This window comes from Elgaria multicarinata, chromosome 7 (genome assembly GCF_023053635.1).
Source record: "Elgaria multicarinata webbii isolate HBS135686 ecotype San Diego chromosome 7, rElgMul1.1.pri, whole genome shotgun sequence".
NCBI classification, from domain to species: Eukaryota; Metazoa; Chordata; class Lepidosauria; order Squamata; family Anguidae; genus Elgaria; species Elgaria multicarinata.
In genome coordinates, this window is record NC_086177.1 from 2,303,991 (window position 1) to 2,331,560 (window position 27,570).

Consider the following 27,570-nt stretch of genomic DNA (forward strand, 5'->3'; position numbering starts at 1 on the left):
AGCGAGGCACAGAAAGTGGTATCCAATAATCAATGGCCAATGTTTTTTCTTGTAATTCCTTTTGCTATTACATCTGAATGGCCGTGGTTCTTTTGATCCCTGGTTCCCTTAGTTCTTGTTTGGTTCTTCCCCCTCCTCTGTACAAACTGAGAGGTTTGATATGTGGGGGAGCTTCTCTAGCAGCATCCAAAGAACACTGAATCTCCAGGTGTCTGAGTATTGTGGATTGTTACTTCAACTGTCCGTAGACCTCTAGGTAGTGGCTTTTTGCCCACGGCCGAGAGCCCTTTTGCTCTCGCCCTTGAAGGCTTAAATACCTGGGGAAAGAGGACAGGTTGCTTGCAGCTGCTGGGGAGGGAGGGCAACAGCAAACACACACACAGGACTCCTCCAATGTAACCCAACCCTCTCCGTGGGCGGAGTTAGAATGTCTTGGGAGGGGGGAGGAGTGATATATAAGGGAATGACTGAGGGGATTAAAAAGCTTTTCAGGGGGACTTGTTAGGTACTCTTAGAGTCTGTAGTGCTCTCTGTGTTTATGGTACTTAAGTTCTGGGAAATTTGACAGTCAGTGTAGTGAGTGGTGTCTTTAGAGTGTGGTGTGCACGTAGCGGATGTATAACAATCAATACTGAGAATAAAGAAAGTTCAAGAGTGATTGTGTGAGAAAAAGGAAAGGGCGAATGTGAATGAGTGACAGGATTGTATGAAAGGTTTCAAAAAGGTTTTTAAATGTTATTTGAAACAAAGCTTATGAACTTTTAAAAATAAATTTTGATTGTTTTGTTTTTAAACTACCACAAAAAGCCCACATGTCTGTTTGGCATTTATCATCTTAAGTTTACACATTCAGCACCCACTCTGACAATCATTCACCTAAGCAGATATAACTCACAGCGCATTATTATATATATTAAAATCCATTCTCCATTTTAACCCCTTTCTCCACATAGTTTGGAGGAAGGTGGTTTTTATCCCTTGCCTCAGGCGTATCAAGCGGTGGTGCTTGGCTTGAGCAGGGAGTAGCTGCTGCCGGGTCTGGTGTTCAGAGCCTGTGTCTTGGCAGCCAGGACTGAGCCCTGTGGTACCCTGCTCATTACCTCCCCACATGTTGGTTCAAACTTTGTTCACCTAATTTATTTATTTATTTATTTAAAAATAGAACAAAAATGGATTTGCTGAGAAGGAAGGATATTTTCCAAGAGTTGGAAGTGGGTGGCAGAACAGATGCCACAGATTGTGTCCTCTCGCCATACATCACATCAGGCAGCATGAGGAGAACAGCTGCTAGGGAAAACATGCGAGACGACGCCGTTAGCCATTTTGTGGTTAAGCAGCATGGTTTAGCGTGTGTCTGAAGGGGGCCACGCACTTTGTAACTCCCCCACCCCCACCCTTACTTCGCAAGAGCTGGAAGGAAACCCTGGGGCCACCCGCGCGGGCGCAGCACTCAGCCCCGGAACCTCCTCCCAGTCTTCAGGGTACACGTGAAGTGCAGCGAAAATAGTCAGAGACAGGCGTCTCGTGAGAAACGGGCAGATTTTAGCGGCTCGTGGCGTTTCTACAATCGCCCCCTGCCTCTGCATCTGCTGCTGCTCGAAAGCCCGGTTCCAAGCCTCCGCCGGGCCCGCCGGGCCCCACCGCTGGCAGGCAGGCAGGCAGGCAGGCAGGCAGTCGCCCGGTGGGCCTGGGCCGACGAGCAGCGGCGTGATGCGCAGCCAGGGAGGAGCCAGGCGGGGCGGCTCGCAGCCGGAGTTCCGGGCTGGCCTTCGTCGCAGCCCTCTGGAGCTTGTTTCCGGGAGGAGGAGGAGGAGGCGGCAGCAGCAGCAGCAGCGGCGGCAGAGCGCCTGTCCAGGAGGTCGGGGCGATGCAGCCGCCGCCCCGCAAAGTAAGTCCCGTCTGCTGCTGCGATTGGCGGAGACCCTACTTGCCTGCCGCTGTCCAGCAGGGCGCAGCGTCTGTGCAGGCGTGCATCGCTCTCCCGCCCCGCCGGTTGTTTGCAGGAGAACAGCTTGGAGCGGAACCGCAAGGGGTGACCGAGGCAGCATCGACGCCCTTGGAATGCTCGCGCACGGATAAGCTCAGACGTACACGTGTCCACCGCCCCCGCGCCCGCAGGCAGCGTAGGGGAAAGAGGCTGCGACTCCAGCCACCCCCCACAGTCCTGAGAAGAGCCCCGGCGAACAACAAGTTGGGACAGAAAAGCGCCCACCTCGCTTTCCTCGCTGCCAGACGCGCCCCGCTCATGTCGACGAACGGAAGGCTCGGGAAGGGGCCTGCCCTCGCTGCCCCCCTCCACCCCCACCCTCACCCTCACCATGAAAAGAGGCAGGCAACATGGTGCTTCAAGAGGGTTTATACTACAACTTCCATAATCCCTGGTCATCGGCTAGGACAAATCTTCTGGTGGACCACAAATTGCCCGCCCCTACCTCAGGTGGATGTGTGAGAGAGCCAGCTGCTCCTTGTGCTGTAGTGAGGGCCAGTGTCATGATAGGGTGCAAAATCTGTTTTCTTGGCAGGTTAAGCTGACCCAGGAGGTGAAGGTACGCTTAATAGAGCAACTGTCCAGCCTGCAGAACAATCAACAGCGGGAGCTGGAGCTTCTAGAGGACATCAGGTAACAAGCTGAACAGGGCAGGAGAGCCGGAGAACGACCTGCCGCTTCAGCAGACTCTGCTGTGCATGTTTGGGCTCCCTTTTCTCTCTATTGTTAAACAGCTCAGGAAGTGAGCAAGACCGCCAGAGACAACTTCCCTGTTGCAGACCCCCAAGCAGCGGGAAAGGAAACTTTTGGAGATGTGCAGTTGTGCTCTTTAGCAGCTGACTAGAGCTCAATCAAGACCTGTAAGTGGCAGGTCCCAAGAGCCCACTGTCTCTGCCCCAAGAGGCCTGCCCTTTAAAGAACCTCATCTTAAGCAAAGATAGACATTCACCTGCTTACACATGTCCAGCTCTACCACCTGTGCTGATTCTGTGCCACCACTTGATCCTGCTGGAATTGAGCCAAAGGGACAGTGCCAAGGGTCGTGTTTAAATAAGGGAATTAATTTCCCTCTTCCTCGATAAAGCAGATTGAAGCTGGGTACCAGGTGCTCAAATCCAGGCTGTTACTACACATTTCAGGACCGAGGAAAGCAACTGCTGTCCACTGCAATTTCACACCCTTCCAACCACGCATATCAGGCCATGTGGGTTGAAATGATATAGAGTATTGAATTATAAGGAAAACTTTGGTGACCTTCTCTGGAATCTTCCTTCAAGGAAGAATGGCACGTTGCCCTGGTTCAGAAATTACAATAAGCTGAGGTTCCGGAGAAGTTGGTTTATTGGGATTGAGCAGTGGCTCGTGCGTGCTAGGTGATCACCCCTTTTGATGGAAGCACTTAAACAAACCCAGGACCCTCTGTCTGTCGTTTGCTTATCATGATGTCCAAACTGGGGATTTGGGCTTGTCTTTACAAAACAAGACAGAGTCATAAGCCAACAATAAACCATGGCTTATTATTCTGGCTTGTTTGGGAAAAGACATGCCAGAATCCCTAGTTCAAACATCACAATAAACCAACGATAGGTGGAGAGGTTGCAGCTTGCTTAGCTGCTCCCTCTGGCAGGAACGCTCAGGCAGCCTGCACCAGCACACTTGTTTGATCCTGATAAGCCAGGATTCTCTGGTACCTTCAATTCAGCAATAGGCAACCTTTTGGGGCTGTGGGAACATCTGGCAGGTTGATACACTGTTGTGGGCACCACCACAAAATGGCTGTCATGGGAAGTGTGGCAAAAGACAAGTAAACTGCCCATCTTGGTGGGTACCAGGTGCCCATGTTGCCAGCCCTGCCTTGCTTATTGTGACGTCTGAACTGGGTGATTATGGGTAGTTGCTGAGGCTGCAGCTTGAAGGGGGAGACAGAGAGGGTGGTTTCTTAGCCTTTCACCTTCAACACTGTTTGCCTGCTGGTAATAACCTACCCACTATCCCAAACCTGTGTTTATCCTGTTGGATAAAATATATGAATATTCCAGCGAAGGTAAAAGCGTCTTGGAGGACAGTTCTTGCTGGTTTGACACACCAGCTTCATAGCTGAACTGTGCAAGCTTTTCCAAGCACGTCTTTCTGTTTGCCTGTCTTTCTTGCACATATCCACAAACACACACTTCTACCTACCTTCGTCATCTTCCATGATCATGCACATGTGTGTCTGTGTTAAAAACCACATGAATGAATGCTGAGATCTCTCATGTTTTGGGTAATAGTCGACAGAGCAGGTCTTGCACAAAGCTGGCTTCCTGTCCTGTGTTCTGTAGAAAGCTGTTTTGAATATTGCAAATCTAAAGAGTTGTTTTACATTACCCTACCTAGACCCTTGTCTGACTCTTCAGGATCACAGACAGAGGCCTTTCTCAGCTCTGCACCCCTTTTTATTGGGCATGTCAGGGACTGAGCTCATGCTGCCCTTCTACATGAAAAGGGTGTGCTCTGCACTCTACCACAGGGCTCCAGCCTTTCTGTGCAGAAAAAGGAGGCAGCCCCTGAGGCAGCCTTGTTTAGTTGAGGTTTGTACAGTACGTAAAACTTCTTGTGTGAATGGTGGGGAGCAGGCGCAGGAACTCATTTAATACAATGGAGTATTTAATGGAGTATTTGTCCTCTCTGTCAGAAGGATAATTATTCAAGTTCTTTGTTGTCTGTATGCAGGTCCTACAGCAAACAGAGATCTGCTATTGAGAGGGAGTATGGCCAGGTGAGATAATGCAACGTTTTTGAATTGCTTATTTGGAATGTGTTCTATGTTCCAGTTTTGGTGATGATGATGAAGATGATGGTGATGGTGATGATGATGATGATGATGATGATACAGTTTGCAGCCACCAGCTTTAGTCGCAGCCATTTTCTTATGACTGTGGGCTCTAACTGACAATTTGTATCTAAAGGCTAGGCTTACAGGCTTCTCCTACCCACTGTACGCCAGCACACACGCCCTCACTGAAGCAAGTGACCCAAAGGGCACTTGGCCACAGCATTGGAGCTGCTAGCCAGTGAATCTGAGGTCAGATATAATAATCCTTTAAAGCTCAGGACTTTAACTGTGTGCATGTGGGGAGGGGTGATGTCACCAAGCTCTTCTTTGAAACTATTAACCCTAAAGAGCAGCCTGCAGCTGTTTCTTCTGCCACTCTGAAAATGGAGGTGAGAGAAATTCCTTGTGATAAAATTAGGCAAAGTCAGCTGTGCCTAGATCTTGTGTAGTGCAAAGTGCCTTGCAATCAGGTACACCCAGCTACACCAGAAAGCGTTATTGCAATGAGAAATGGCACTTAGTTAAGCAATGACACTCACTCTGGATCTGATTTTTTACCTTTCTTGAGTTTTGGAGAGGCCTTCTGAGCTATGTCTTGGACTCTGGGAACATGAGAAGGTTCAAACCAGCATGCCCAAATGGTAGAACTTTCTCTGCTGTAGCTTCTTGGCTTTTCCTCTTGTGTCCTCACATTATTGGGTGTTTCTGACAGAATCCTACCCTTTGTCCTACTGCTTCTGCCTAATCTTGGATTCTCTCTTGGTTACGTCTGGGCACTGCAGAAATAGATGGCTTCTCTTGGCTGCCCCCACTGAGGCCTGGGCCCTTACTCTTTGGGGCCTCAATCTGAGATTGCACGTGAGTAGGTAAAGTGACCCTGACTGTATCTTATCACTCATACCTTCAGTCTGCTGCCTTCTTGTTCAATATCATCTTTTTGTTCCTCCTAGTTTTGTTTCATGTGAGTCATTCACTGATGTTAGTAAGTGCTGTTGTCATACATTTAGGTGTGACAGAATTATAATTGGACAGGCCTTGGAAGAGCCCCACCTAGGTGTTTTCCATGCCCAGTCCTAGACATGGAAGATGGACTCAAAGATGCACTCAGGTGGGGCAACCAACACAGGCAATAGTATTTTGCCTCCTCATTTTTTAACAGAATAATTGGAAAAGCAAATGAATGCTTCCTAAAGCAAACATGTGTTTGGAACCTTGTAGAGAGCGGGAAGCAGACCTGGAATAGAGAAACATCAGGTAAAGAAAGGAGCAATGACCCCTTCTCGCCCCCTCCCCCACGCCCCAGAACTCCCTCTGGTTTAAAAATAAATTAATTAAATTAAAAAGGTGGTTGGGATACAATTACACTTCTTTGTGTGTGATATGCAACTCCAAGCCCATAGAAACTCTCATATCAGGGAGTAGGCTAGGCTGAATTCTTCTCTTCTACATGCTAGCTTTCTGTGTTTTTCTGTAATGAGGACCACTTAAATGTGCATCACCATCCCCTCCGGCATGAAGTTCTTCAGCAGGGGTAGGGGAACGTTTTTCGCCTGAGAGTTGGGCTACATTTTGGAGAAGCTCCCTGGGGCTGAATTCCAGTGATGGAGAGGACCACAGGCAAGTGAGGGCAGGGCTGGAAATATCCACACGCACCCCAAATTCCATTGTAAACAATTTATAGTAGGAACCATGTCTACTCAGAAGTAGGCATGAGCATCATGTCTACTCACAAGTAAGCAGGGCTAACCTCTGCAAGACAAGGCTCATAAGGAACCAAGACTGAGCAGCTTCCTCCCTCAGTCCCACCTCCTGTACTCCACAGAGAAAAGTTCTTATCTCTGAACAGCTGCTGATCAGAGATGATAACTTTTCACTCCTGGATGCAGGGCCAGGGAAAGATGCTGCTGGGCTGCATGGAGACCCCCAGCGGGCCTGATAAGGCCCGTGGCCTAGACGTTCCTCATCCCTGTAGTACAGTTTAGGAAGTGCTTCATTGCTTGATTCTGCTGAGTATCTAAACTGACCCTTAAGAGGGTCAGACCACATTAGCATCTGCTCTCCTGTTGTGCCAGCCTTGAGACAGATTCACGTAAGCAGTTTGGGGCTTGCTTTCTACTGCATGACATGGAGCACCTGTCCATATTTGAACATTATGTATTTCATTATTAAAGGCAAATGAGCACAGATTCTTCTAGCATCTGCATCTTGCATATATAAAAAGAGCTATTTCCCCCCTCTCTGGGATGCTCTGGAAACCGCTGGTGCAGTCCGTTTCTAAGGATTGGCCAGCCCCTCAGCTGTCCCTTGCCATGAACTGGATCAGCACTGGAGATTCTGTACACCCCTCTTCACCAGCAGGCTCTTCCCACTTGCCTCAGGGCTTTCAAGCCTACCTTTGCTAGAAACCCCCCCCCCTTTTTAATGAAAGCAAGTATTATAAAGGGGGGAAATTATGCACCCAAATCTTAAATTCTGCACTTGCATGGTGGGTCTTCTCATAGTGTTGGGCTCATTCCAAAAAGAGGTGTAGGATTTTTCAGATGTAAAACTGACAAGACAGATGGATTTATATCTGTGACTTCTACCTTGCACGATTTCTGCATTTTGGTGGCCGTGGCTGTTAACACATTGTAGAATCCTGACACACCGATTCAGGTATCTGTTATATTTGGGCCTAATATCGCTTCTGTAGTGCATCCTGACCAGGAGAGGGAAAAGTTGTTAGGGGGCCCAGGTTTACAAGGACATATGGTGGGACAGGTGGTGTCTGTGTGTTGCCAGAGGATATGAAGGAAGAATATGGCAACTGATGAAAATCAGTGGCATGGAAATGGATAACAGCTAAACTAGAAGATAGATGAAGATTGTTTCACATAACCAGTTTTCCTGGTGTTTAGAAACTCTTTTCTAGTCTCCTCATATGGTGAGTTACACATTGAACTTAAATCTTATGGCAGTCTCAAGTATGAAGTCGCCTTTCAATGAACATACTTTGGCCACAAAGATTTTTGAACTTTGCTCTCTGTTGACCAGGGAACTGAGTGTATTTAGGACACTGTGATAGTCTCTGCCACCCTACAGTGCCTTCTTTGAGCATTGAGGTTGTTCCTTATTGGCTGTATACTCTGCAACTGTTGCATCTGAAGGAATGTACAAAGTAATTTTAAAACTTCAGTACAACTAATAAAACACAAACAGTGCTGCTTCTTAGATGCTTCTAGGCTCCTGTTTGCCTGCCTGCCTGCCTGTATCACAGGCTGTTGAGTCTGTTGAATTGGGAAAATATTTAAAACTTGCTTTGGTTGTGGTTCAGGGTGTGATCTGAAAGGCATACTTCAGGAGCTCACGCAAGTTGTCTGTTCAGCATTTCCTTCCCAACATCTCCTCACAACCATATCACACCCACACCCACCCATGCATCAAAAACACCAAACTGAATTCTAAACTCTTTAAATAGGGATTTGGCATTGGAACTATTGGTCAGAAAATTGTGCCTAGTACACACAATCCTAGTTTCCGCATTGTCAGTTCTTATAGGAAACCTTTGAACTGCTGTTTTATGAGTACAACATTTAAGTGGGGAGTGGGGGGTCTTTGAGGAGCCACTGATAAGGAGATACATGAACAGATTTTAAATGTGTTATATTCTCATGCATTTGGATTGGAAGGCCCTGGTCACTTTTGATTGGCTTCCCCTGCCGTACAAATCTTTATGTACAGTTCTATCCCAACTCAGTGAGAGGAAACAAATATGACTAGCCAGTTTGGCACTTAATAGTGGATGTATTAACGATACTGTGTCTTTAGTGTTTCCAGTGTCAGTGTAGTCCCTGTAGCACGGCTGATAACTGCACAACGTGTGTGCAATTTAGATTAGAGGTCTTTTGGTTGGAGCTCTTGCACTGTAGACTAAGATGCGAATACAAGGGCTGGTGTGTTGTACAGTCAACAGAGACACCATGGCCTGGCTCTTTGCAACTCTCCACAAGGAGCTTGCCAGGCAACAATTTAAAACAAAAACATCATGTGTTGGAAAATTGGTTGTATGACTTGACTTGACTCTGTGTTACCCATGAAAAACGATAGGAATAGGGATGAGTGGGAAATTCATTGGGTTTGCATTTTAATGAGAACATACAAAATTCACCCTTCCTGAACTGGATAGCAGTGATACAGTGGAATTTGCACTTTCCTGAATTTTGCGATGCAGTTTACAAACCAAAAAATGACTACAATAGGGAAAATGTGTATATTAGAGAAATTGCACACAAACCACATTCACTTAGGGAAAATGGCCTTACAAAAATGCTTAGATTTGGAAAAATGTATAGTTAGGTAAATGCACACAAAAATACATATGAATTTTCATGCAAGCTTTAAAAAATCCAAATTCACAAACTGCTGTGGAAACAGGACAGAACAAACTTTATGCAGGAAAAATGAGTAACTGAACAAAATCAAAGGGCAGATTTACTCATCCCTTGTCAGGAAGTGTCAGTATTGAATGGCTGGGGTGGGTGGGGGTGTTTTAATAGCAAGGTAATAGCAGCCCTGATGCTCCCAAAGACCCTGGCAGACAACAGACAGGATTATTAGTTACATATTACAATGGAGTCCTGCAGGACTCTTAGGCCTTAGCTAGACCTACCTTCTATCCCATGATGGAGGAGGGAAAACCTCACATTGTGATTAACACAAGATCTCTCCTCCGTTTTACACGTAAGGCCCAATGACCTCAGCAGGAGAGGCATCGCACCCGCCATTTTAATTTTTTTTTAAAGAAGATGGAGCACACGAATGGTCGTGTGCAAAGGTAAGTTTTTTTAAAAAAAAATTAACTTAATTTCCCCACTCCCCCCCACCCCACCCCCGATGGGCGCAGCGCTTCTGAGGAGCACTGCGTCCCATGCACGGCTCACAGCTCCGCTCCAGGAATCGCATGGAGCTGGGTCAAGCTGTGGCAATGGGCCACACGTTCCGCGGTCTTGGGCTTAGCCCAGGACTGCGGAAAAAGCGGGGCCAAAGTGGAGGGCGAGATCCCGGGGCAAGAGAGGGATCATCCCTCCCTGATCCCGGGATCCCCTGTGCATCATGTGGATGCACAGGGATGATCCCGGGGTTTGCCCTGGGATTTCGCCCAGTCTAGCTAAGGGCTTAGAAACTTCAGAGTGGCTGGCTCAGGCTCTCGGTGGTGCAACAGCCAGGCCTGCTTAGCTTCAGCCATGCTTCCCCAACTGTCTCTATTGCAGCAAGTGGTAACTGATAATAACTAATGGAGAGGGTATTTTCCCCATCTTCATATTAATTCATGTTGATGGTTTTCATTACTCATTGTGATTTGTCTTGGAGACTGGATGGGTGGAAAAGTGGGATTTTTAAAGAGGTCCCTGTGTGTATATTTTCAGGCATTGCAGAGGCTGGCAAGTCAGTTCGTGAAGAAAGATTGGCAGCGTGACTCAAGTGTTGCCAATAACTCCAGGTAGGGACTGGTTTTGTGGTGAAAGAAACTGGGCTGCCCTGCTTCTCTATGGAAGGGGACATTCTGCTACATGGGCAAAAAGCCGAGCATTTGAGGAGATGCTGGGGACCTCTGTCAATGTGGACTTCTGCTTATATTCTTTTGGCGGAGGGGGGAACGACGACAGAAGAGGGGAGTTCAGGGTCACTGTACCCAGTGCTTAGCATAGGGGAGCCACTTAGGCTCCTGCCAGTCTCCTAAGCCTGTCCGTAGGAGCCATCGCCTTGTGTTGTCTGTTCTCTGCTGCCTTCAGATGTGGCTTCTTCGAATTCAGCCCAAGTGCCAGTAGTAAGTCCCAAGCTCCCTGAGGGATGGTGTTAAGGTAGAAGGTTTGATAGAATACATAAATGGGGTGGTCCGATAAAGTGCAATCGCTGAGCCCGAATGGGGTTTTGTGGACAAGGACTAGAACTTGGGAAGTGGTTTGACTCCTTCAGAGAGGCTGCTGAGTGTGCACATAGCAGAATCAAAATAGTTATGGGGTCTAGTATCTAAGTGTGAATCTAGCCAGCCAGCCAGGCTGTTCTGCACAGAGTTTGCTACTTAGTTCAAGGACTGGCAGAAATGGAAGCCCTGGGGTTCTTGGAGAATAGTGTCTGATACCCCATGGAAATGGCGGCAGGGACCATTGGGAGCTGGTAATCTCTTGGTTTCCTGTGATATTTCTGCAGAAGCATCTTTGCCATCTGGAAGAGCATGATTGACAGCACCATCTCCTCTGGCCACTCCAGGGTTGCTGCCTCAGACACTTACCGCAACATGAGCACTGAGGCAGCTAAAACAGTTCGGCTGTCAAAAGAACACTTATTCAAAAAGGTACCCCTTGGGTGGGATGGAGTCAGGAGGGTCTTGGTGAGAGCCCTTCTTGGGACTGAGGAACTGTGTTTGATTCTGGATAGCGCAAAATACTTTGAAGCAGATCTTGGGTATTGAGCAGCAGTATCTGGTAGAATGTAGGGTGATGTCTCTAGGCTGACTGCTTGATCCCCCACCCTCCCAGGGCACAGGGCAGCTGCTGAATATGCAGACTGAGCTGCTGGAGACAGTGAAGGAAGTGAGCAAAACCAAGAAACATTACACGCATATACAGAGGGCCAATGAAGTAGCCAGGGAGAAGGCTGCTGATGTGGATGCCAGGTGAGCCTCTAGTTCTATGGGCAGGGGAATTCAAGAGTGCAAGTGTTGGAGGGCCCCAATGGGCCCGAGGGTTGTGCCATGTTGTTCTCAAAAGTCCACTATTTCCTGGGGGCTTAGGGAGAACTTTCTAGTGCTGAGATCTCTCCATAGCTAACAGCCAGGAGGTCTGTGGGAACTGATGTCCATCCTTTTCCCCACAGGCTCAGGAAGAGTGATCACGGCATTTTTCATACCAAGGCCAGCTTGCAGAAGCTCAGTGCCAAGGTCAGAGGCCCATCCTGCCGGCCAGTTTGGAAGCATAAGTGGGTTATAAAGGCCTGAGGCACATGCATGTGGAAGAATGGGCTGGCAGGGAGCTTCCAGTTGTGGGTTGTGGACCTTATTAGGGCCTTCTGAAATGTAGAAAGCATGGCTATGTGTTCCTCTCATTGCAGTTCTCTGTGCAGCTGTCAGAGAATTCACAGCAGCTGGTGGTGGCACGAAATGAGTACCTCTTGACCCTTGCAGCTGCTAGTGCTCACCTGGAGCACTACTACCATGTGGAGTTGCCAACCATTATCAAGGTAGGAACTCTGACGTAAATCCAAAACCTTTGTGGAAAGGGTAGGCTATGAGGCTGGATTTGAAGGCTGGAAGAAAGGTGGCAGGGTTTTCTGGCAAGGAAATCCAGTCCTAAAGACAGCACATGAGGATTTAGTCATTCCATGGAGTAGGAGACCTCCAGGCAGTGATGTTCCAGCTGTAATCCACACCTACCTGTGTGACCTCTTCCCCTTCCCAATGGTTTGGTGCATTTGTTTTGTAAGCAGCTGTGGAAGGCTGCAATTCAGAGCAGGAACAGTGTGTGTTGGGGGCGGGGGGGGACTTAATCCTTTCTCTTCTCAGCATTTGTCTATTCAGATTCGCCACCATCCCAGCTGCTTTTCCACATATCAAGAAAAAGATGCCTTAGTTCCATATTATTTTTCCCCCATGGATGGAAAAACATCTGGGAGGAGGGAGGAATCGTTTTGAGCAGTCAGATTGTGAAATGGGAAAGTCTTGCACATTCTCCCCGCCCCCCCCGATCCCATTAGTTGTTTATATTGACCTCCCCAGGTTGTTTTCCATTTAAAAAGCAGGTCAGGGTGGGTGGGGAATCCATGCAGTTCATTCCTCTCTTTGCTTGCTTTGTACAACACACTGGTGTCTCTTTCTCTGCTCCCTAAGATTTAGCTTGAAACTAATTGTACACACTTCTTGCAAATATCTCCCCTCAAAGGGACCTATTTCCTGCTCAATCCCTTTTTTTTTCTTTTGGAGTATAGAGAGTCTTATCTTTTTGGATAATTGCCTACAGCCAGTCTTAGTGGAACAAACTCTCTCCTACATGGTGTTCCTCTGCCTGGAGGAACCAGCCTGCCCCCTTCCTTTCCTGTCTTTGCAGCAGCAACCTCCTTTGATTGCTTCTTTTCCAGATGCAAGATGGAGGCATTTATGAAAGGCTCAGAGACCAGCTCACTGTGATCAGCAAGACAGAGTTAGAGGTCTGCCAAGGCACACTGGAACTCTTCCAGGGTGTTCTAGATGCATCTGCACAGGTAACAAGGCCCAGAATAACTCTGTTCCATAGGGCAAAAATACTCTCCCCAAAGCCACTATTTATCCTGCTGGGAGAACAAAGCAGGCATCCGCAGCTCCTGATTCTAGACTTTATATTGTGTTACGCTGTTTTATTGTTTTGACTTTATTGTGGTTGTACTGTGGTGCACTGTTTGCACATCATTTTATGATAAGTGGTTTAGAAATCATGTTACATTAATTAATGGGTGGAGAGTTGAACACGCACAATCCTGTCCCAGTACTGCTGCTCCTGTTGATGTTGGAGCCCTCTGTGGCTGCGTTAATGTTTCTCTTCTTTCTTTCTTTTCAAGTTGGGAGATGGGATCATGAATCTCCTGCGTCACTTCTCTTCTTGGCGCTTACTCTCTGGCCTCACAAGTGTGGTCCTTGTTGCCCCTCCTTGCATGGTGGAGTTTGATTTCCCTGTAGCACCGCAGTTTCCTAGATGGACTTTGTGAAACTAGGACTTAATTTCTCTGATAATCAGAATGTTATTAATAGTCAGCCTGGAGTGGTGTTCAGTGAGTCCAATACAAAGGAAATGATGCATTTTAATTAGACAATTTAATTCAGGCCAGCACAACATACGGCCCAGCTGCAGCCCCTCCCTAATTGTTCACAGTCCTCTGGGGGAATTTCCAATACCTATCGTTTTGGGGCCCATTCTCACCTCTTGGGGAATACTCATGGGTTCCTGTAGGCCTACCAGCAGTGGGAATGAGAGAATGTTGTTCCTCCTTTGATGGAGTTGGCACCAGGTTTTCCCAACCTGTTGAAAACAGCCATGCTGTCCAGCACCTCTGTACCAGAGACTGTCTCAGTGTGTGAATTGCTGGAAGACTGAAAGTACAGAGAACTCAGTACAGAGGAGGGCCGAGAACAGACACAGAATCAAAAGAATGTAGAAGATAGTAACAGTTGAGCACTGAGCCCTGTAGGGTAGAGATAACTCGAATGCAGAGAGAGAAGAAATTGTGTGATGAAGTTCAGAGAGAGAGAGAGAGAGAGAGAGAGAGAGAGAGAGGAGCAATTGAGAGGATGGCTGCAAGAGGTGGCTCTGCAGGGCAAGGGGAGCAGTGGGGCTTCAGGGAAGGAACAGAGTGAAGGTTAACAGGGAGGTAATGCAGAGAGAGATGGAAGGTGGAATGATGACAGAGAATAGGTTGGAAAGAAAATACTAGGCTAAAAAGATGGCTGAAATGCTTTTTTGTAGTTAACATATTCTTGCCCTTCCCAGTATGGAAATGTAGTCATGGTTTGAGCAGCCCCCCTCCCCAAGTTAGCCAGTGCAAATACAGGAAACGAGCTCTTCCGTTGCATGAGCTTCATCAGAATTTGATATTTACAGCATTTCTTTAAAATGTGCCTTAAGGCTGGTGGCAACTTGGTGTAATATATTCTCTGAAACACCGAAAAGCAAGAATGTTGGAGCAGAGACCATGTCAACAGCAGCTCCTTCAGCAGGGAGGGACTGGCTGTAACGAAGTCAATCCAGCATCCTCTGACGTGATCTGCCTCCCTCAAGCTCTGTGCAGAGCAACCTTTTCCTTCATGGTTTGTCTTCCTCTTCTGGTTGTTCTTGCAGGTATGCCGGGAGCAGCATCTCCTCTTCTTCCTGCAGGATAATACTGCATTTTCAGCAATGGAGATGCAGCCCTTCCAGCCAGCAGGAACTGACCATGTGGTAAGGAAGAGATGCAAGGGAGCTTCCTTAGCCCAGGGCCAGGGGGCAGAAAGGCGTCCTCAGACAGGACTGCTAACATGACGTTTCTTCCCAGACTTCACTTCTGGATGTAGGCGGCAGTGATGCTGGGGAGAGCGAGTTGGGGAAGGAAGCACGCCGCTGGGCCACTCGAGCAGCCAAAGATTACAAAATACAAACTGTCAGTGAGCAGGTGAGCGCTTGGGCCTCTTTCCCCCAAGGGACACTTCTCACATGGTAGGACTTGTCTGAAATTAGAGTGTGGGCTCCCTCTTTCTCATACTTTGCCTTCAGTGTCAGGTGCATATAAAGGAGAGGCATGTCCAGAATGGCCATTTCCCGTTGAGGATTTTTTCCCCTCTTCTATATCTTAAAGCCCTCACCGTAAAGGAGCTGTGATCCCAAAACACTTTCAGAATCTAGTAACCATCTAGGAGCCAAGGAGGCAGTTCTTAGCAGCAAAAGTCCAGGCACAGCTATTCCATTCCCAGAATTTTTTGGGTCTCAAATCAAAGAAGCTTAGAGATTGCCCTGCCTAAGAAATTGGCCTTGCAGCTACAGAACCAATGGTCTGACTCGGTATAAGACAGCTTCCTGTATTCCTTTGTTCAGATGCTTTAGCCTAAAACTCCCATCTTCCCTCATCATTGGCTGTGTTGGCCAAGGGGCTCATGGGAGTTGTAGGCTGAACATCTGGAGGGCCACAAATTGCCCTCTCCTGACAAATATATGAATAGATCCATCCTTTTTGTTGAAAGTAAATTCTGTTTTTTCTAAGCCCATGCAACTTTGCCTAGCATCCTTTTTGTCCAAGTCTTACTCATCCCGAGGAACGAGAGGAGTCCTTTGGCATCATCCAGTGTCACCTTCTGGAAGGCAGGTTTTGCAAAACATTGTATAGTCTCATCCAGAGATGGCTTCCCACCCGGGATACTGATACATCCCTTCACGGGATATGCACACATCCAGTAAAGGAGCTGACACTTAGGACATGATGGATCCCACTTGTATAAATTTGTTCTGAGATTCATTCGACAAAGGCTCTTTTCTTGTTTTCATTTCTAACTATTTTGTCATCTTACATGCTGTTTCCAGAATTAGGATAATGTAAGATCATGCCTTCAAAACAGAGTGTGCCTAGTGGTGATGTGTGGGGGTGGGGTGAATCCAGTACAGGGAAAGAACAGCAGCAATACATTGCAGAAGGGGGAAGTGAGGCACCTTCACTCTAAGATCGTGCCTGCAAAGTAGAGTTTGCCTGTTTGGGGGCAGATAATCTTCGCGGCATAACACAGAAAACCAGGATTTCTGATTCCAAGAACACACCAAAACATTTCCTTGCAGTCATACTTCTCTGGTACAGCAGCAGCACATGCCATAGGAAAGGGGAACTATGGCAGGCAAGTTGACTGTAACTTCAGGAATGCAAAGCAGAGGGTTAGGTGATATCTCTGATTCATAGAAGAACACTCAAAAGTGCTTCTTTGACTTTGAGCCCACATTGCCTTGCTTTGTCAGCAGGTTGTTGTACAGGGAGGGTAAACTGAACCATATCTTGCACTAAACTTAATATCAGAGTGCACAAGCAGGGAGATTCACAGAGCAACACTAAAGATCCAGCAGCAAGCAATCTCACAGCAAAGGCACTCACCCCACACACTCCCACTTGCTCACCCCATCTGTGAAGCACTTCTCAGAAGTAAGAAGGACTGGATTATTCAGGAGTAAGATAGACAGCAAGTTCTGATAGCTTTTTCCATCCCTTTGCTTGAGCATCTCCACAACCATCCATTTGCATGTTTTCTCAGAAGACACTGAAAAGCAGCACAGTACAAAAATCCAGCATATGCAATGCCTACTCAGATAAGAAGGACTGGATTTCTCAGGAGTAAGCATGGGCAACATGTTCTGAGAGCATAATCCACTGCTTTGCATGTATCTACAAAATTCATCTCCAAAACCACTCATTCAAGATAGGAAAGCCCACACGGACACTTTTTAAAAAGTCCAAAGTGAATGTAAGTCAACAAGTATTGCATTCATTAAATATAAAGGCAGAGGCTGATGGCCAAGTAGTATCCATCTGACCACCATGGAGCAAAGTTTGTTATGCTGCTCCATGCAGATGTGGTAAGAATTTCCAAGAAAAAAATGAGAGGGCTCAGCTGATTACTTCTGATAAATTGTTGAAGAAATGAATGAGGAAGAGTGATTGGCTGTGGCCTTTTGCCCACTCTTCCCTATCTTTTGTTCTTGTGCTCCCTTGTAGGGGGTGGGATGACCGTGCATATTGTAAGGCAGGTCAGTATAGCCCAACCTTCTGCCTGGTGCTTGAGAAGCTGCCTGTGCTTTGGAAAGAAGAAGAAAGGAGCATGCACAAAGCGCCGTTCCTTGTACGCACGTTTAAATCAGGCTTGCATTTTGGGAAGAAACAGGATAGAGAGGTGGCTGCAACTGGAGCAGTGCATGAGTGGGTCTGCAAGGGGTAAATGCCTGTAATGCAATTTGTTTTGGGGTCGGGCAGGGAGTTTTGAAGACGTCCCTACCTGCCCGCTTCCCCTGCCCTTACGGATTATGGCCTATCTCAAACTGGGAGGAGGATTTCCACAGTAGTGGAGGCAGGAAGATTAGTTTAGTCCTGCCTCCAGAGCCTGATGGGTGGATTAACAGATTGTCTTCGCATTTCTAAGTATGAAAATCAGTTCTATTAAGACTGTACTCCGCTTTTTCTTTCTTTCTTTCTTTTTTGCTACTGCCCCATGGATCTGTGAGTAGCAGCAATGTTGTTTGGGTCAATTTAATGTCCTTGTGGGTTTATATAGGTTCTACAGAGAATGGAAACCAGGAGGCAGCAGGTGTCTGAGGCAGAAATGGCCAGCATGGAGAAAAGGATGGAGGAAGTAAGAGAGAACATACGGAAGGCAGAGGTGAGTCTGATTACATGTTGCTTCTCTGTCTCCTAAGTAGTCTGCAGTTCTTGACTGTTCAGTGGGTATGACACAGATAGTCTCTCCAGGCAGCTTCCCATTCTGTGCAACTTGTCTTTTTGTGTGTAGATATATGTTTGAGAACTGTCACATCCTGGTGTTTCCACTGTCTTGACTGCAGATATCACAGGAGTGAGGGAAGCAAGCTACATGACAGCCAGGGCGCTGCCCCCGTGCTTCCAAGAGGGTCTGGTGAATCACCCCCAGCCACTCCTCCATGGATTGTCTGTTTCAGGCGCATGGGAAGTGAGGGTGGCACCCTGGCAGAAAAAGGCTCTTGTTCCATCTAATTGAGACTTCGATAGTTTATTCTCTCCCCGTGTGTTTAGTCAGTCATGACTAGATCCAAGTCTGTAGGGAGGCACGTATCCCGACTTCTCATCTTCCTCACTCCATCTTGCATGTGATAAACTCAGATCTTGAAGAATCTTCCATTGGTCCTTGTTGAAAGTGCGTGCGTGTGTGTGTGTGTGTATGTGTGTGTGTGTGTGAGTGTGAGAGAGAGAGAGAGAGAGAGAGAGAGAGAGAGAGAGAGCGAGCTGCTGTGGAGAACTTTAAAGAGCTAACTTGAAATCAATAGCAGAATTAGGTTTCTAGGTTCAGAACATGAGTAGGCACCATTTCTTGGGGGTGGGGGTGGGGGATCCTAGGAAATCTGTGAATCTGAATCCTCAGTGTTTTGCAGATAAATAACTTAATTTGATCCTGGCCCACATGTATAAAAAATGTTACTTCGCTGTAACCAGAGGGTCGTTGTTCTTGGTTTTGGTCTTTGCTTTTCCTCTGCTTCAGGCAGCAGAGCTCCACGGTCAGGCTCCAAGCAGCTTTGCAGTTTAAGTGCAAAAAACTAAAAATATACATATAGCACCATGTACATTGATGGTGCTATATAAATAAATAATAATAATTAATAATAATAATAATAATAATAATAATAATAATAATAATAATAATTTAAAAAAACCCAAATCAGGAGATAGAAATAACATCTGCATTTGGGTAATGCATGTGTTTTGTGGCTCACTGTGGTTTTTAGGAGGAGAATCTTTCTGTCAAGTCCTTCCATCCCAGGCACAAGCGTATGGATGCCGTGAGGATGGTGGGATTCTTGGTGCTGAACTGTAATTCCAATTCTTCCTTGGCAGCAGGTGCTTAATTAAAAGGCTAGACTTGCCCCTTTGCTCTGTTTATGCTTAGATGTGGCCAGTGTTTGAATTGCCAAAGGAATTGCTGTTTGATGGCTTTAATCACAGGACAGTTATTGCTCTCTTTTCAGATCAGCAAGGTGAAGTCTGAGGCACGGTTAGTGCTGTTGCGTCAGGCTGGCCTAGATGTAGACACCTGGCTGGCAAGTGCCATGGGGCAAGTACTGGATGAAATGGAGCAAGAGCGGCGGCTCAGTGAAGCTCGCAGATCTGAGAAAGGGTCGACTCCAACGGTAAGAGTTGCCTGTCCCCGTCACTACTCGCAGATATCCATTCACAGAGGAACCTCAAACTCATGGACATGTGGCTGCAACTGTCAGGTGCATCCTCCAGCCGCATGGGATCAACGCATGGGAAGAGGGCTCCTGTGCAGTTGGGAGTAGGTGTGAAAGACACCTGGATTGGAGGCCTTTTGGCTCTTTGTTTGTTTTGTAAGTGTTGGTGTGAGCACCTAGTGCTAGCATTGATCAAGGGAAGGAAAATCCGTTGCGGGGAACAGGCTGCCTTCTTCATGCTTGCTGCAAGAAACTGCCTGTGTTCTCTTGACCCAAGCAGGAAATATACTCCTGCCTAACTGAGGTCCCATTTGCTGAGGTTCTCCATATCTCCACCGTCTCAGTGGAGCAATCTTTCCTTGGAGTGAAATTGCCCCTCACCCCAATGACCTCAGACTTGAGAGTTTTCCTTTTGGCTGGAGCTGCCTCTTATGTTTGCTTTACATTTTTACAGAGTGTTTGTGAGAGTAATAACTTAAAGTTTTTCACTAGGCAGAGGATTTTGATCTTGCTGAGCTTGAAGATTATGATGACAGCACAGAACTGTTTGAGGACATGAGGCCAAGCCCAAATGTGACTCGAATCTATCCTTCTTCCTGCCGCGTGTTCTTCCCGTACCAGGTAATGGCTCCTTTCTTCTTCTGTGTGCAGCGTGTCTTTCATATGATGATTGACCATTCCAGAGATGGGTGTTTTATCAGGCGCACAGACAAGGGCACCTCCGAAATTTTGAGAAGGTGGTGTGAACAAACCAAGGATGTGGTTATGTACCTCCTCAGTATTCTATCCACCTGTCACCAGCGCTCTCTTGCATCTTCCCCACCCTTACTTGGACTCTGATAAGATCCCTCTTGTCATATGACACGCTAAGCCACAGTGGTTAAGCATTTTGAACTAAACATTACGGCTTAGCGTGTTGTGTGGATCATGATTTAGGGTGTTGTGTGAACCATTTCTAACCATGGTAGTTACATAACCACAGTGTAAACACTTTCACTAACCATTTGCTGCAAAAGGGTTAGCAGCCTAACCAGGGCTTAGCGTGTTGTCTGAACAGCCCCATTCCAAACCTGGGAATGTTAGAAGCAATGGCAGAATTCAGACATAACAACAAATCATGGTTAGTTATTATGAGAATGACCAGAGGCAAGTCTCTGGCTTACACGCTCCCTCCTTCCCTTCCATGTGGAAGCAGACAATTCGAAGCTTCCAATAAGTGGAAAGTCCTAATGTTCCCCCCTCATTTGGGAAGGGGAGTTGCAAGTGTACACCCTGAGGCTCACTGCCACTCCTTCTTGTCATAGCAAACTGTGGCTTGTCATTGTGTCTGAACTGAGACAGTTGCATTTCGGCCCACCGTGGGCCTGTATGCCCTGGTGTTTGTCCACCCCAGCTGAACTCTGGCACCAGCCGTCAGCATGAGCAATGTTGTATCTGTACAGCACCATGTACATTGATGGTGCTATATAAATAAATAATAATAATAATAATAATAATAATAATAATAATAATAATAATTGTAATGCTTTGGGGAGCTTGATGCTGCTGCTGCTTTGTTGTGACTTTATGTGCCTTCTTGCCTGCCAGGCCTGCCAGGCTGATGAGCTGTCCGTTGCCCAGGGTGAGGAGTTGGAGGTCATTGAAGATGGTGATGTGGAGGAATGGGTCAAGGTTGGTGCAAGGAAGCTGGGTCCACTTCCTCTCAGCAATGGGACTCGAGAAACCAGGCCTGGGGTGATAAGCAACAGTATGAATGGATGCTGGACAACTCTGTAAGGCACACTAGCGATGATTGGGCTCGTGGAATAACTTCGTGTCCCATCTCTTGTAATGATGCCAAGTTGTGAATTGAGCACGAAGTTTCACTTTAGACCAGAGAGACTGCACAACCCAGATTGGTAGTTCAAATGTGTTTCTGAGTGTTGCTTCTCCCCCCTGCTTTCAGGCACGTAACAGTGCAGGACAGGTTGGGTATGTCCCTGAGAAGTACCTCCTCTTTCTGGATTCGGTAAGCAGGGAATGCCCAGCCCCTGATGGGAACAGCCAGGAAGGGTCCTCTGACATGGCCTTGGAGAGGGAGCTGACGACTATCATGAGCATGGACCTGATGCTGAAGCCTGGAGGTGTGTCTTCTTGAAGTGCTGCAAGCTCTGTGGGTGCTGTGAGCCATTTGGGGGATGGGTGCACATATGTGCTGCTGGGAAGATGGGTGCGCTACAGGGCTCTTGTTCCTTGCCCATTGAGTCTTCTGGGTGAGAATCCAAGCAGAAGAGGTGCTCTGCCTGCCCTTGAAGGGGATAGGTTATGATTTAGTTACATGCTTTCCTACTCTTCTTCCAAGGGTCTAGATGGTTGCTGAATCCACATGTATTGTTAGAGCAGTTGTGTCCTCTGTTTCTTTGCAGCTTCACTGGCGCGAGCCCTCTACCACTATGAAGGGCAGAGCTCGGAAGAACTCAGCTTCCCCGAGGGAGCCATAATCTGCGTGCTTCCTCGAGAGGAGGGAGCTGTCGATGATGGCTTTTGGAAAGGGGACTTCAATGGGAGAGTTGGGGTCTTTCCATCATTGGTAGTGCAAGAAATAACTGGCGCTCAGGAGGGAACCGAGCAGGTGAGCCCCTACATGGCCCAGGAAAAGTTGATCGCTGTCTGCCTTCAGGAAATGGAGCCTGGCCCTTTGCAGGACCCCAGGTGTCTTGTGAATAGTTAGCGGTGCACCGAGCGGTCCTCCAGCCTCTGGTCAGTGTGACGAGCCCCAGCTCTCCTCCCAAGCTTGGTGCTGGGGAATCGTCCTCACAGTCATGCTGTGCTTCTGAGCTGCTCTAGAGGGCAGTATGACTGGGGTCATGTCTTATCCAGCTCCATGCACAGGAGAAAGAAAGCCAGAGCTAGTTCTTGTTGTGCTGCATTCCAAGCAGCCTGGGAAGTTCAGGGCAGCCCAGATGAGAAGCAGCCATCCACCTGAGCTTGGAGCTGGGAATCGGGGTGAGCCATCAACCCTGAGCTTGTGCTGTGCTCTCTCCCCCTGGTGAGGACAACCTTTTGTCTGGCTACGAAAGCCAGAAAAAACTTGTGTTCTCCTGATTGGTGCTGGTACGACAAGCCACTCTTAGATCATAAAACAGCTAGCTTCCCCGTCTGGAACAGAGGATATGCCTGTGACACCAGGATAGATCACATGATTGTGATCTACTCCGAAAGTCCAAAAAGAGGGTGCTTCTAAATAGATTGCTGGTCTCTGCCCAAGTCCAGAAATGAGAGTTGTTCCCTGTCTGGTTTGGAAGCCCTAATCCTGGATGTGTAGGGCTAGTTAATGGTTACGCACCAGGAAAGACACTTCGTACATGCTCTAAGGCATTTTTCATCATTGTTACTTCACATATTCCATGGCTGAACCATAGGTTCCTGGGCTAAGCCCTGCTGAAAATGGTTTTCACAGTCACCTGGATTTCTGTGTCCTCTTGGTGTCTTAGAAGTTTCCTTTGCCTCCTTGGAGAGGCTTTCTTGTTTCAGGGACTACTTTCACCATCTCCTCCAGCCTTCTCCCCTCCAATCCTTGACAATGGTGCAGAATCTCCTCCAGACATTCTACTGAGAGGTGAGTTACTTGAGAAATCAACCTTCAGAGTTCCTTAAAAGATGATTTCTGGAATATTCAAGCTGTATTAAAGAGGACAAGCTAAGCTACAAATCCCTTGTATGGCTCAGATGGTGCTATTGTAGTTAAAGATGGCTGAAACCTAGAACCTTGAATATCGCCCTAGAATAAAAGGAAAACATGTTTATACTTGGGGCTGTGGTGGTGGTGGGGTGGTAACGACTAGTGAGGGGTGGGGACATGCAGGCCAGTCCTACACTTGTGGTATGCCAAAACAAGAGCTTGAGCATTGGTGTCTTGTGTTTACAGGTGGTTGGCAAGGAAATATGACTAGTGGGCACGGTTCACCTGACCTGAACGCACCACTCATTTGGCCCGTAAGTTGTTCCCCATAGAGCATGATGGAGTGGCTCAAAGTCTTAATTTCCCTGCCACTACTAAATTTTCCATTGTAGTCTGTTATGTTCTTTCACATGTGTACATCCCAGAATTTAATTCAACTAGGATCTAATATTTGACTAAATATTATAATATAAAATGGGATGGATATAAAATGTGGCATTTTATTATTATTTTTTAATCGCCTTGCAAACTAAAACCAACAATTAGAGAAAAAAGCCAGGTTGCGAAGAATTTGGGCAAAAGGAAGAAACTGAAAGCTCCTAGATCCTTTATGTGAGTGAGGCTTGGCAGTCAGCCTTGCCCATAATGTATTTTTGCACTGCAATGTGAAATCAACAGTATATTGGAAAAATTAAGAGCTTTACTTCAGTCCAGAAAGAGTTGGCTCCACATCACAGTAGTGTACTATGATTTATTTATTTTCCTGTGAATCTGATGCTGGGAGACAAGAAAGATAGAATGGGGAAGAAGATAAAAACTGATTGGATTTCTCAGAACTGAAAGAATAAATAAAAGGAGAAATGGCGGTTTGCTAAATTATGTGGATGAATACCACATTTAGTGAGGCAAAATTGTTGATCTTTGATACTATATTTAAAGATAATTTAAAATGCAATGTTCACTATTGACAATCAGTGACCAGTAACGCTGCCCCCCCAAAAATGTCTTTAACCTTCAATAAAAAGGAAAGAATTGGTCTTCCATTTTGTTTGTCATCAGCACACTTGAACTACTTTTCTGCACAGCAAAGACAAACGACAACATTGTTTTTTAAAATAAGCAGAACAGATTTTAGAATTGCACAGTTCCATGATCTAGGAAAATATATAGTGCAGCAAAAGTTGCCATAACTTAATACAGGCAGCACGACATGCTTCATTTGCCCAGCCTTGACTTATCCAAAGGTAAAAGACAAAGACCGCTCCAATTTTCCCTAGTCTTTCTTGGACAGCACTGAAGCAACCCTTGTGTGGTTTAAGCTGTAATTCACCTGCATTCTTCACCTAGACATTATAAAGACAGAAGTTTTATCTGTCTGCACTAACATTAAAACCTGTTGTCTAGTTTGGGGATCAAATATTTAAAGTTCGTCACAGATGTTTGTGTTAGTGTTGTGCTAGGCTTCCATTTTTTTTTTTTTTTGTTACACTTATTTTACAACGGTGAGCATAAAGGAAAAAGGAGCTGTGGGCAGGAAATGGATCCATGGTGAGAATGGTGATCAAGCCTGCTTGTGGGGAAAGCCTTTGACTTCCAACTGAAATGGAACAGAATGTGCCATAGCGGCCTCTTGGCAGCACTTCCGACCCTGCATTCAGTATGCAATGTAGCAATGTAGACAGGGTCTGGTTCTACATTTGGAATTAGGCGTGGGGGTGGGGGTTCTTAGCTCAGTGGCTGCCCTGTGCTGGAAAGATGGGCCAAAGGTGCAATTTCATGCTCTCCCCACCCAGATGAAGATGTGCTTGAGTAACTAGGGTTGCTATATGTGGTGTGATCAGATTCTCCGTCTTCTTCTTGTTCTTTATCTCCCCGAGACTGAACGTGCCTTAAAGCTGGAGCGGTTTCTTTTCATTACCAGCAGATAATTAATGTAGGGCTGAATTAGGTATAGCAATGAATTCTGTGGTCCTTTCCTCCTCCCCCTCCCCTCTCTGGTAACTCAGAACCACTCTGGGCATGTTTGAGTCTGAGTGGAGGAAGGATAGGTGAGGAGTGGCTGCTTAAGTCTTTCTCCTCCTGCCATTCTTCATCTGGAAAATGCCCTCCACAAGTTGCATTTAACTTGGGGGGTTCTCCCCCCACCCCAAAGTGTGGTGGAAAGAATCTTGGAACTTTTTATAATGTTTCTTTGGCCCTTACCAGAACATTCTTATAAAATACAGCAAGAGGATCCAAATCCTGCCCTTCCTACCATGTGTGCTGGAGAACGTGGACGAAAGGCAATGTGCACCAACTTGAGTCTACACACATCACAAATTCTGTTTGTGTTTTCTTTCTGCAGGTTCGAGCTCCCCCACCTCCTCCATCTCTGGCTCCAGAAGCCGATTCGGTGGCTGGCGATGATTAACTCTCCATTTGTTGAGGACCAGGCTTCCTGAAAAGGGACGTTTACATCCTTTGGGGCTGGGCTGCCCCTAAGCAAAGCTATTTCTGCTCGTAGCTGCTTTGGAGCCTGCGCCCACATTCTCAAGCACTAGCAAGGAGGCATTGGCATGGGAGTGTTGGGAAGAACATGGGTGCTGCTGTGATGGACTTCTCTACCTCAGGGCACGAGGCTGTACCCCAATGGACCAACTCTACCAGAACAGTCTCGCCAAGGAATGGGCTTGTGTGCTTCTCCATCTCTGTACTGGGACTGAGTCCTGCAGCCTAGCACCTAGAAATGGCAGGCCCTTGTTGGCTGTTGGCAGCTCCTTGCAAGCATCTTTTCATTTCTGCCAGTTGTCACAGGAGCTGGTCTCTTCGCTTTAATACTGCTAGCTGGCACCTCTTTGCACTTTACCTGTCAGAGTCATTTTGGGAGGACAATAGGCGATGGTGAGACTAAACTGCTGCTGCTGCTGCTCCTGTACACCCTTTTATTGCCCCCTGCAGAGAGGGCTGGCTCCTATGTTGCATCCTTGAGAGGCAATAGATGGGCAGGTGTTGACCCAATAAACAGAAATCATTATGCACATCTTAAGCAACTTTAATCAGGTTAGTTTTTGCTTGTTTACACTATATTTCAACATGAAAAGATGGAGGGAGAAGGAAGAGGTGGCTTTGTGACATAGCTTATTAACTAGGATATACAGATGATCATGATGGTGAGGATCCAGATGAGAGCTTGTGGCTGATCTCCAAAGTCAGGTGCCTGGGGAGGAAAGCCTATCCAGAGTTATCAAGAGTCTCTCCAAGTTCTGTGCTGCGCAAAGCTACCCCCTACTCCATGCAAGTATCCACCCACAACAGGCTGAGCAAAGTTGCTCAGAGCACGATGCTGCATGGCTGTTCTTTAGGGGGTTATATGGTTAGTGGAAACCAGAGCAGGATCCTTGCACTGTAATTATTGCAGTCCAGAGGGAAGTGCCTTCCCCTGTATTAAGTGAGGCAGAATGTACACAATAAGCGAAAATGGAACTGCAGCTCCTGAGTTGTGATGTGACCTTGGCCCATTGCCCTGGGCAAATGGTGGAGACTACCTAGCTCATCCTGGTTGAGTGGAGCCTAGGAACCAGCTACCAGCCCAACACAACCCTCAGGGCCACTGTGTTTCCTGGCCAGGGTGGGAATGGGCACTCAAATAACTTAGAGCAACCAAACACCTGTGCCCCCAACACTTGAGTCACAACTACAAGCAAGGAGGGCAGCACCTAGAACCTTTTCCCTAGTTCAGACCTCACTCCAAATACATTGGCTGAGTTCTGGTCTCTTTTGCTCTAAGCAGTAGCTGCATTGTTAACACTAATAGTACACTTAGTCCTGACTAGCATGCAGGAGAACAGAGCTGTTACTGAAATGGCAGCAGCTGCTTTCCCCCACAGCAAGGCATTAGCCAAGTAGTGAATGACCCTGAAGCCCTTCAGGGCTGGGCCGCCCAGGGTTCTGGGCAAAGGGGAGTGGGGGGCGGAGATGAAAATGCTAGCAGCTGCAATGGCTTCAGTGAGTTGCTTTCCTTTGTCAATGGCTGACAGCTGTCTATGAGACCAATGTCTGGGATTCTTGGAAGCGCCACATACTGAGCCCCAGCATGGTGAAGGATGGGATTCCTACACATGGCTGCAAAATAGGGGCCTTAGCAAAGCTTTCAACAGAATGTGGGGGGTGGGGGAGGCTGCGATTTCCAATAATGCAGACAGCTCCACAACGTGGTCCTGTTCCTATAGGGAGCTGCTCTGCTGCTGCGTGGATAACTATGGGGATGGGGATGAGGCTCTTGCCAAGTGCAGTCAATTGACTGGCTGAAGCAGCACGTCTTGTGTCATTCTGGCCATGCCAAGCGCAGTGTAGCTCTTCTGGGCCAGGCCAGGCTTGATCTGGCTTTTTTGTTCTTGCCAGCCTGAGGTCAGATCCATGTGCCTCACTCTACTTGGCAGCCTTGAACCTGGAGCAGCTGGGATCTGAAAAAGAAATGGGGGTGGGGATCATGAACAGAAACCTCTACGAAGACAAAGGTAGGGCCGTCGCAGGCTTACTCACAGCTGCTGTGCAATGTAGGTTTGTGCTCCCTAGAGGTCTGAAGCTGTTGTTTCAGCAGCTAACTTTACTTTAAAACTAATGTCCTAGTCATAAATGTGGCGGGCTGTTTGTATCCCATATAAACATGGAAGTTTGTATGTAGCACAAAGTTTGGCATCAC

At 47.1% G+C, this 27,570-nt stretch overlaps 2 protein-coding genes across 8 annotated transcripts in view; one reads left to right on the forward strand and one right to left on the reverse strand.

The window, feature by feature from the left end:
- The first annotated feature begins 1,804 nt into the window (after nt 1-1,804).
- On the forward strand, nt 1,805-25,924 carry FCHSD1 (FCH and double SH3 domains 1). Of its 6 annotated transcripts, none has more exons than XM_063130045.1 (20): nt 1,805-1,888; nt 2,523-2,620; nt 4,700-4,745; nt 10,208-10,281; nt 10,992-11,136; nt 11,321-11,457; nt 11,658-11,721; nt 11,892-12,020; nt 12,915-13,037; nt 14,645-14,743; nt 14,838-14,954; nt 17,584-17,688; nt 19,025-19,186; nt 19,721-19,849; nt 20,816-20,899; nt 21,174-21,351; nt 21,634-21,839; nt 22,727-22,826; nt 23,136-23,203; nt 25,234-25,924. In XM_063130045.1, exons 1-20 carry the CDS (start codon nt 1,868-1,870, stop codon nt 25,297-25,299), a joined length of 2,151 nt encoding a protein of 716 aa, XP_062986115.1. In that variant the 5' UTR covers nt 1,805-1,867; the 3' UTR covers nt 25,300-25,924. The 6 variants fall into 6 exon arrangements, with proteins under 6 accessions (XP_062986115.1, XP_062986117.1, XP_062986119.1 ...); XM_063130047.1 differs by having other exon boundaries at nt 22,742-22,826; XM_063130050.1 differs by lacking the exon at nt 1,805-1,888 and adding an exon at nt 5,585-5,668 and having other exon boundaries at nt 2,598-2,620.
- Nucleotides 25,900-27,570, reverse strand: part of RELL2 (RELT like 2) — a 47,675-nt gene continuing 46,004 nt past the window's right edge. For both annotated transcript variants that reach the window (XM_063130053.1, XM_063130052.1), the window contains one exon: nt 25,900-27,331. The gene's annotated coding sequence lies outside the window, so the exon portion shown is untranslated. The remainder of the gene's footprint in view (nt 27,332-27,570) is intronic.

Excerpts from the sequence above, each read along its gene's own strand:
- FCHSD1 (XM_063130045.1), top strand. The coding sequence starts at position 1,868 with ATGCAGCCGCCGCCCCGCAAA. Across the intron at positions 22,827-23,135 it reads TCCAGACATTCTACTGAGAG|GTGGTTGGCAAGGAAATATG; the intron begins GTGAGTTACTTG and ends TTGTGTTTACAG. Across the intron at positions 23,204-25,233 it reads ACGCACCACTCATTTGGCCC|GTTCGAGCTCCCCCACCTCC; the intron begins GTAAGTTGTTCC and ends TTCTTTCTGCAG.